The sequence below is a fragment of the Gossypium arboreum genome, chromosome 7, assembly GCF_025698485.1.
Source record: "Gossypium arboreum isolate Shixiya-1 chromosome 7, ASM2569848v2, whole genome shotgun sequence".
In the NCBI taxonomy this organism is placed as follows: domain Eukaryota; kingdom Viridiplantae; phylum Streptophyta; class Magnoliopsida; order Malvales; family Malvaceae; genus Gossypium; species Gossypium arboreum.
The window spans coordinates 83,556,077-83,566,452 of NC_069076.1; the positions used below are offsets into that span (position 1 = coordinate 83,556,077).

Below are 10,376 nucleotides of genomic sequence, written 5' to 3' on the forward strand. Positions count from 1 at the left end.
TTTTTATTCCTATTTTCGCCTCAATTTACCTAGACAGAAGAAGAGAATTTTATCAATATCCAAAAATAAAGTAATAAATAATAAAATTATAAATTATAAATTATAAAATAAATAATAAATAATAAATAATAAATAATAATATAAAATATAAAATAAGAAAAATAAACAAAAATAAAAGTTGGGTTGCCTCCCAACAAGCGCTTTTTTAACGTCATTAGCTTGACGCCATGAATAGTTCTATGGTGGTTCCAGATGGATTTTTTCAACCATATGGGCTTGAAAATTCTCATAAAACAGCTTCAGTCGTTGGCCATTGACTATGAACCGCTTTCATAATTCTTCACTCTCTATTTCAACCGCACCATGTGTAAATACTTCAGTCACAATAAAAGGTCTTTGCCATCGAGATCGAAACTTACTTGGGAATAATTTTAACACAAAGTTGTAAAGTAACACCTTTTATCCTACCGAAAAATACTTCTGAGGTATTTTCTTATCATGGAACAACTTTGTCTTGTCTTTATAAATGCGAGCATTCTCGTAGGCGCCATTACGAATTTCCTCCAATTCTTTGACGTCTAATTTCCTTTCCTTCCCTGCGAGTTCTAACTCCATGTTACATTGTCGAATAGCCCAATAAGCTTTATGTTTTAACTCTACCAGAAAATGGCAAGCTTTGCCAAAAACAAGTCGATACGGAGCCATGCCAATTGGTCCCTTATACGCCGTCCGATAGGCCCAAAGTACGTCATTAAGACAAATACTCCAATCCTTTTGGTTGGGTTGAACTGTTTTCTCCAAAATAATCTTGATTTCCCTGTTTGAGACTTTTGCTTGGCCTTTCGTTTGGGGATGGTAAGCTGTAGCTATACGGTGGTGAACTCTGTATTTTGTCAATAGTACCTCCATGACTTTATTGCAAAAATGGGTGCCATGATCACTAATCAAAGCTCAAAGTGTGCCAAACCTAGAAAAAATAGTTCATTTTAGAAACTCCACAATAGTTTTAGCATTATCATTACGAGTAGCCTTTGCTTCTATCAATTTAGAAACATAGTCTACTGCAAGAATTATATATATGTTTCTAACTAAGGAAATAAATGGGCCAATGAAATCGATGCCCCATACATCAAAAATCTCACATACATGAATCGGGGATAGGGGCATTTGATTTCATTTAGTGATGTTACCTGTATGTTGGCAGTTATCGCAAGACTTACAGAAATTATATGCGTCCTGAAAAATTGTGGGCCAAAATAGCCTACACTCAAATACCTTGTGAGTAGTCCATTTAGGGCTAAAATGACCTCCACAAGCTTTTATATGGTAAAAATTCAGGATAGAGGTTACCTTAGTTTCTGGAATACATCGTCTTATTATCTGATTTGAACAGTGTTTCCATAAGTATGGGTCATTCCAGATGTAATATCCAGCCTCTTGTCTAAGCTTGTCCTTCACAGAACGTGCTAACCCTGATGACAATGAACTTATGGCTAGGAAATTTACCATATCTGCATACCATGAGAAACGCGTCTCAGTCAAAAATAAGCTTTTATCAGGAAACTCGTCCTTTATAGGAATGTCATCATCAATTATTTTTAACCTACTCAAGTGGTCGGCTACCAAGTTTTTGCACCCTTTTTTGCCTCTAATCTTGATGTCAAACTCTTAGAACAGTAAAATCCATCTAATGAGCCTTAGTTTTGCTTCATTCTTTGGTATCAAGTACCTAAGAGCTGCACTGTCAGAAAAAATAATCACTTTAGATCCCAATAAATAAGATCGAAATTTATCCAAAGCAAATACAATAGCTAAGAGTTCTTTTTCTATAGTGGTGTAGTTGCTTTGTTCAGCATCTAAGGTTTTTGAGGCATAGTAAATGACATGAGGCTCTTTGTCTATCTTTTGCCCTAACACGGCCCTCACACTGCGTTCGCTTGTATCACACATAATTTCAAAAGGGTAGTTCTAATCTGGTGATTGAATTATAGGAGTGGAAACCAACTTCTGCTTGAGTGTATCAAAAGCCTCCTTGCATTTTGGGCCGAACTCAAATTTCTTATCTTTCTGCAATAACTCGCACAGTGGTTCAACTACTTTTGAGAAGTTCTTTATAAAACGCCAGTAAAATCCTGCATAGCCAAAGAAAGAACGTATCTTCCTTACAGTAGAGGGATATCGCAAAGATTTTATAATATCAGTTTTGGCCTTATTGACCTCAATTCCCTTAGCTGAAACTATATGATCTAGAATCAAACATACTTTTCATAATTCAAGACAAGATTAAATTTTATGCACCTATTTAAAATTATCGTGAGATTTTTAAGGCATTCATCAAAACAATTTCCATACACAGTAAAATGATCCATAAAAACTTCGATAATATTTTCCACATATTTAGAAAATATACTCATCATGCATCTCTGAGAGGTGGCTAGTGCATTGCAAAATCCAAATGGCATATTTCTGTATGCAAATGTGTCGAATAGGCACGTAAAAGTGGTTTTTTCTTGGTCTTCTAGTGCAATTAGGATTTGGAAAAAACCTGAGTATCCATCAAGACAACAAAAGTGAATTTTACCAACTAAACGCACAAGCATTTGATCTATAAAAGGAAGAGGGAAATGATCTTTTCTAATGTAAGAATTCAACTTCCTGTAATTAATGCAGACACGCCACCCATTTTGCACTCGAGTTGGTACCAAGTCACCTTCAGCATTTTTCTTTACTGTCAAGCCCGTTTTCTTGGGCACAACTTGTACCGGACTTACCCATTTGCTATCAGAAATGGGGTAGATTATGTCAACACCCAGTAGCTTAATTATATCCTTTTTTACCACCTCCATTATATCCGGGTTCAACCATATTTGAGCTTCTCGTCTTGGTTTTGTGTTTTCCTCTAAGTAAATTCTGTGTGTGCATGTCAAAGGGCTTATCCCTTTTAAATCAGCAATGGTCCAGCCAATCGTCTTTCTATGTTTGTTTAGTACCTAGATCAAATGTTCTTCTTCAAGCTTAAAGAGTTTATTCGAAACTAAGATCGGTAGGGTATTACCTTTCCCCAAAAACGCATACTTAAGATGTTCGAGAAGCGGTTTCAATTCCAAATCTAGAGCCTGCACAACAGAAGTTAAAAGTTTAGTGTTTGATAGAGACAATAATTCATTAACAAATTCATGATCATCAAATATAAATTCAGATTTATCTTCATAAATTGACTCAAAAGTCTCCTCCACTAATGAGTCAATTTTGTCAAGACCGTTTACGCTCAAGATTTTGCTTGGATGACTAATACCATCGTAAACATTAAACTTCACAATCTCCCCATCAAATTTCATCGTGAGAGTTCTACTTCAAACGTCAATTTTAATGCTGGCTGTACTAAGTAAAGGTCGGCCCAACAAAAGGTCTGAAGATCCAAGAGTGTTATCATCCTCCATCTTTATCACATAAAAATCTACAGGGAAAATAAGTTTGTTAAATTTTACCAGTACATCCTTGAAGACTCATTCGGGATACACAATAAACCTATCTGCCAACTGAATGATAACACCTATTTTTGTCAAAAGACTCGCATTAAGTGATTCAAAAACATAAAAAGACATTAGATTTATTGAGGCTCCTAAATCACACATAGCCTTCTTAATTCCCAAATGGCCTATTTTGCATGGTATTGTAAACATTCCTCTATATTTGTATTTCGCTGGCATTTTCTACTGTAACACTGCAGATACATTCTCACCAACACTTATCTTTTCATTATATATTAATTTTAGTTTGTTGGCGTAAAGTTCTTTAAGGAACTTGGCATACCGTGGAATTTGTCTGATAGCATCCAATAGTGGTATGTTGATCTCGATATTTCTGAATATTTTGAGGATCTCATTGTCTTCTTTACCTTTTTGACATTGATTCAATCCTCTTGGAAATAGAGGTTGAATTTTTGACAATAGAGGTTTTGCTCGGACTTGTTCGTTGTTTTTGGGCTTTTTATGGGCGATTTCTTGCTAAGATTTCTGCCAAGAATTAGTTCCAGCACCTTTCCATTTCACAGCGTTACTGCATTTGTGCTTTGTCTCGGGTTCAGTTCTATTTGTGATGGTAGTTTTTCTTGAAAACTTATTTTCTCAATTGATGCGGTCAATTCTCTTATAGATGCCTCGGTATTCTGTTGAAAATCAAGCATATTAGCTGCTAATTTATTGACCAAAGTTTCTAGGGAATTACTTGAATCTCGTAGCTGTTGTGGAACCCAATTTTGGTATGGCTGGTTATACCGTGGATTAGCCCTATAACTCAAGTTGGGATGGTCCCTCCATCCTGGGTTATAGGTATTAGCGTAGGGGTCATATCGCCTCTGTGGTGGCCAAGGGAAATTTCTCATAGCATCCAAATGAGCCATAGTATCATCATACAAACTAGGGCATGCATTAGTTGTATGTTCAGGTGTAGTACATATTCCACATAATCGGGCTGGTTTTATTTTTCGACAACAAAAGAATTCACAATATTAGTAAATCTATCAAATTTATCTTCTAAGGTTGAATTACTTAGCTGGTGAACCCTTCTAGGGGGTTCAGGATTAGCTCGGAATTGCTGAGTATTTGTAGCCATTGTAGATATCAAGTCCCTTTCTTGTTGAGGAGTCATGTTGACCAATGCTCCTCCACTGGCAACGTCCACCATGTTCATCTCTATGGGTTTCAAGTATTCATAAAAATATTAGAGAAAAGATTGTTCTGTTATACCGTGTTACGGGTAGCTATCACAAGACTTCTTAAATCGCTCCCAATAGTCTGAAATAGACTCTGATTCTTTTTACCTTATTCCAACTATCTCCCTTCTTAACTCAGCTACTTGTGATGCTGGAAAAAACCTGTTGAGAAACAAATGAGAAACAACTTTCTCCCAAGAACATTATTTGGGCTTATTGGGCCACACAAGAGTGTGGGCCCACATGGGCCGTATTTTAGGCTTGGGCCCATTTGTCACTGTTTGACTGTTAGGGTTGCACGGGTTGCTCAAGACGACTGTGGACCTATTATAGGGTCAGTAAATATACCTAGATCTTAACCTGTTAAAGTGACTATTATACCCCCAAGAGGTAAATGACCGATATACCCCTGTATGATATATGACTGTTTGAGCATGCCATGATTATTGTATGTACATCCATATATATAATGTTGCATTGCATGGGGTGGGATATATGATATTGGAAGAAGTATACTGAGAGGCTATAAGCCTATTACTGGCAACTCTGCTGCAAATACTGATAGTGCCGAAAACGGTACATTATTCTGGAGTGTAGGGATGGGTGGGTTGATTTATTCCCCACATGAAGTGTAGGGATAGACGGAGTGGAGTATAGAGGATGGTTGGGTAGGATCTATATATATGCATGTCTGATATTGTTACTATATGGGGATAAGGCCTACATTGATATTGCGACTGATATGGGCTTAGGTCCAGACTATTTTAGACTGCATGACTTACTGCGATAAATAGGGATTACACACTGAGTTTTCATAAACTAACTCCACTGTTTATCTGCACAGGTAATCCTTAGGCGAGTCGGTGATGCGATGGACTCGGGAAAGGCCACACCACTGTTTTCTTACGTAGCGGACTTTTTAACAATAATGACATTTTTATTTGGGTTAAATTTTATGTAATAAGGTCATTTTAAATTTTATCTTTAATTAGGGACTTATTGAATTGGGTTATATCTGATAGCGATAAGACTCGATTTTCTAAAAATAGGGTAAATGATTTTTAACTACCATCTTACATAACTTGTTTTCAAAGCTTCTGCAACGATCACTGGTTTTAAAATGTAACAATGATTAGTATGAGTCATGTTTTGCTAAACGAAATGGTAAGTTGGCAATAATTAGAATAAATTAGATTTTCATAAAAATCACAACAAGGTTTAATTCAAATGGACATTTCCAATAAGATTATATTTTCAAAGCCCACTCCAATGTGACGTCACAGATTTGCCCATAACGTCTAGGCCGGGTTTGGGGTGTTACATTTAGTGGTATTAGAGCCAAGGTTTAAAAACGTGACCTTGGAATTAGGTTTTTCCTAAAAAAGTAGAGATTTCAAAAGAATTATTTTAAATGGTGGAAAAATATTTTGAGGTAATAGTTTTTGAATGTATGGTCTACCGAGCCTCTGGCGCCGATTCTGTAAGTACTTTAAAACTACTGTTTGAATTAACTGAAATGAGATTATCGTAGATGATAGACTGTACTGAAACCCTTATTAGGGAAACCTAAAACTGTAGAAAGACTACGATATGCGAAAACAACCAACTATGAATTGTTGGTGCTATTTTTCATAAAACATTTGCTAATAAACACTGGAACTATAAAATTGATGTAGAAAACTGATAATACAGTTAATATGCGATCGACTATGAGCACTAGAGGTACTCATAGAAGGGGTACTAGAGGCCGCGGAGGTGCTCGGGCTAGGTCTTCGACATCGGGACATATACCTAACATTGAGGCAAGAGAGGCTTCGACTTCACCTGTGACTGAGACTGGGTTACACGATCAGACAACTGGGGATGATGCACTATCCCAAGCTATGCTGCGGATTTTAGAAAGGGTCACTGGGCACAATACTGGTACTGTGGGCCGTGGGTCAGTGACAGAATGACTTAGGTCTAATAGGGCTGAGATCTTTAGGAGTATTGCTGGAGTTGCTCCTAATATGGCTGAATATTGGATAGAGGCCATGGAGAGGATCATGGATGATCTTAACTGTACCCCAGAGCAGAAACTTCAAGGTGCAGTGCCGTTGTAGAGGGATGAAGCCTATCAGTGGCGACTTACTGTGAAAGAGGGTACTCAGCCTGATCGATTAACTTGGGAGTTTATCAAGAATGCTTTTCAAGGGAAATATGTGGGCACTAGCTATGTAGATGCCTGCAAAAGGGAGTTTCTGAATCTGACCCAAGGGGACAGATCTGTGGCTGAATATAAGGCAGAATTTTTGTTAGCGGGGCATAGTGGCAACTGAGTATGAGCGTTGCGTACATTTTGAGGACGGCCTCAAAGATGATTTACGGGTTTTGATAGCTCTACAGAGGGAGCGAGATTTTGCTGTGTTAGTAGAAAAGGCAAAGATCATTGAGGATGTGAAGTGCGCTAAGCCCCAGAATCGTGAGAAGGATAATAAGAGAAACAAAAGGGTTTAGGAGCCCTCAGGTTCAACTATAGGACCTAAGAAAAAGGCCAGGGTTGATGGGCTAGCTAGAGTTGGGGCCTCTATTGCTATTTTTGGGTCGCAGCCTTGCACAGTTTGTGGGAAACTCCATCAGGGTGAGTGCTGGGTACAGATGGGGGCATGTTTCAATTGCGGATTTATGGAGCATTATATCAGGGATTGTCCATGGAGGCCCAATCAGATGCAAGCTACTAGTAGGGATACTGTACAGCCACAAAGGTGTTTTCAACAGCCACTGAGAGGTCGTGGTCAGGCCAGAGGTGGAAATGGCATGGGTCGTGGTCATAGAGCACTGGGCAGAGGCGCGGGTCATATTAAGGTAAGGCAGTCGGTACTAGTTTATGCTGCAAGTCGCTAAGAGGACAGAGACGCCCCAAATATTATTACGAGTATGTTTTATATTCATCAGGTACCTTACATTACATTGATTTATGTTGGTTCTACGCACTTTTATATAGCATGCACTGTGTTTGAGACTTTAGGTATGTTGTGTGAAAACACTACGAGTGAGATTACCGTGTTGAGTCCATTAGAGTAGTCAGTGAAAGTGAACAAATTGTTTAAAGATAAACCTTTAGAGGTTCAAGGAAAGATCTTTTTAGCCGACTTGATAGAGTTACCTTTTGGGGGATTCGACGTAATATTGGGCATAGACTGGCTGGTTAAGCATCAAGCGAATTTAGATTGTGCTTCTAAGCGGGTGGTCCTGAAAACTGTAGAGGGTGACGAGGTAGTTGTGTTTGGGGAGTGTCAGAATTATCTTTCAAATGTGATTTCTATGCTGAGAGTTGAGAAAATGGTTCGTAAGGGTTGCGAGGCGTATTTAGCCTATGTTAGTGCTTCTGGATCTGAAGATACATCTGTTAAGGATATCAGAACAGTTAAGGAGTTTCCAGATGTCTTTCCTGATGAATTAACAGGTTACCTTCTAATTGCAAAGTTGAGTTTGGGACAAAGCTCTTGCCTGGTACAGCTCCGGTGTCGATCGCCCCTAATAGAATGGAACCGAAAGAGCTCGTAGAGCTTAAGGCTCAAATTCAGGAGTTATTAGATCGAGGGTTCATCTGCCCAAGTGTGTCTCCGTAGGGAGCACAGATATTGTTTGTGAAGAAGAATGATAGAACCATGCTCATGTGCATCGACTATCGGCAACTGAAAAAATTGACTATTAAGAATAAGTATCCCCTACCGAGGATGTACGATCTTTTTAATCAGTTTCGAGGAGCTTCGATTTTCTCTAAGATTGATCTCTGATCGGGGTATCATCAGCTGAAGGTCAAGGAGACTGATGTTTATAAGACGGCATTTAAGACTCATTACGGTCACTATGAGTTTCTTGTGATGCCGTTTGGATTGACGAATGCACCAATAACTTTTATAGATTTGATGAACCGAGTGTTCCAGCCTTATCTGGATCTGTTCATGGTGGTGTTTATAGATGACATTCTGGTGTATTTGAGAACTGAGGAAGAACATGATGCACATCTTTGAGTTGTTCTACAGATTTTGAGGGAGGAGTAGTTGTATGTTAAATTTAATAAATGTGAATTCTAGTTACGTGAGATAACTTTTCTGGGTCACGTGGTATCTGCTGAGGGGATTAGGGTTAATCCTCGAAAAATTCAAACGGTTCTAGATTGGAAGCAACATAAGTCGGTGTCAGAGATCCAAAGTTTTTTAGGTCTGACAAGGTATTATAGACGGTTTGTTGAGGGGTTTTCGTTGATTGCTGCACCTCAAACTAAGTTGCTGCGTAAAAGGGTACCGTTTAACTGGACTGATAATCAACAGGAAAGTTTTGAAAAGCTTAAGAAAGTTCTGACTGAGGCCCCTGTTTTGATACAACCAGAATCTGGAAAGGAATTCACGGTTTACAGCAATGCATCACATGTTAGTTTGAAATGCGTGTTGATGCAAAAGGGTAAAGTAGTGGCGTATGCGTCTCGTCAACTTAAGACGCATGAAATGAACTACCCGACGCATGATTTAGAATTGGCTGCGGTGGTATTTGTACTAAAAATTTGGAGGTATTAGCTATATGGTGAGAAGTGTATCATTTACACGGATCACAAGAGCCTGAAGTATCTCCTCACTCAGAAGGAGTTAAACTTTAGGCAGTGTAGATGGGTCGAATTGCTTAAGGATTATGACTGTTCAATTGAATACCATCCGGGGAAGGCTAATGTGGTAGCCGATGCACTAAGCCGTAGAACTGTTACTAATCTAAGGATGATGTTTGCTCGTCTTAGCTTATTTGATTACGGTAGTTTACTGGCCAAACTTCAAGTTAAACTGAGATGGATTGAGCAGATTAAAGGTATGCAGTTGGAGGATGAGTCACTGGGTTCTCGTTTTCGTCAGATTGAGAATGGGTAAACTTCAGATTTTGAACTAAATAGTAAAGGGGTACTTTGTTTTCATGGAAGAATCTGTGTGCCGAAAGATATTGATTTGAGGCAGTCTATATTGCAAGAGGCGAATAATAGCCCTTACGCTATGTATCCTAGAGGGAATAAAATTTACCGAGACCTTCAGGAGTTATATTGGTGGCTAGAACTTAAGCGGGAAGTTACTGATTTTGTGAGTAACCGTCTGACTTGCCAGCAGATTAAGGCGGAGCATCAGTTGCCTTCAAGGTTGCTTCAGCCTATTAAGATTCCTCTTTGGAAATGGGAGAGAGTAGCTAAGGACTTTGTTAGTTGGCTACCCCTAACGCCTTCTAAGAAAGATTTGGTGTGGGTCATCGTGGATTGATTGACTAAATCTGCCCACTTTATACCTGTTTGTACTGATTACTCATTACAGAAGCTGGCTAAGCTGTATGTAGCCGAAATTGTGAGACTGCAAGGGGTACCGGTTTCTATTATATCCGATAGAGATCCTCACTTTACGTCTTGGTCCTAGAAGAAGTTGCATGAGGCATTGGGTACAAGGTTGGACTTTAGTACTGTATTCCATCCTCAGACAAATGGTCAGTCAAAGAGGGTGATCCAGATACTGGAGGACATGTTACGAAGTTGTGTGATTGACTTCCGGGGCAGTTGGAGGATTTCTTACCGTTAGCAGAATTTACATATAACAACAGCTACCAGTCTATCATACAGATGGCACCTTACGAGGCATTATATGGTCGATGG

General features: G+C 38.8%; 2 protein-coding genes across 2 annotated transcripts; both read right to left on the reverse strand.

Moving 5' to 3' along the window:
• Positions 1–459: 459 nt before the first annotated feature.
• LOC108484766 (uncharacterized) lies at positions 460–909 on the reverse strand. Its single transcript, XM_017788667.1, has one exon. The coding sequence runs from the start codon at positions 907–909 to the stop codon at positions 460–462; it is 450 nt and encodes a 149-aa protein (XP_017644156.1).
• Positions 910–1,968: 1,059 nt separating this feature from the next.
• On the reverse strand, positions 1,969–3,338 carry LOC108484767 (uncharacterized mitochondrial protein AtMg00860-like). Its single transcript, XM_017788668.1, has 2 exons — positions 3,056–3,338; positions 1,969–2,246 (listed from the first exon to the last, which is right to left on the reverse strand). Exons 1-2 carry the CDS (start codon positions 3,336–3,338, stop codon positions 1,969–1,971), a joined length of 561 nt encoding a protein of 186 aa, XP_017644157.1.
• Positions 3,339–10,376: the final 7,038 nt, after the last annotated feature.

What these genes read in the sequence shown, in the direction of transcription:
- LOC108484766 (XM_017788667.1), bottom strand. Translation starts at nt 909, where the DNA reads ATGGAGGTACTATTGACAAAATACAGAGTTCACCACCGTATAGCTACA.
- LOC108484767 (XM_017788668.1), bottom strand. Translation starts at nt 3,338, where the DNA reads ATGAAATTTGATGGGGAGATTGTGAAGTTTAATGTTTACGATGGTATT. An exon ending in GTATGCGTTTTTGGGGAAAG is followed by an intron (nt 2,247 to 3,055) that starts GTAATACCCTAC and finishes GTTTGATTCTAG; the next exon opens with ATCATATAGTTTCAGCTAAG.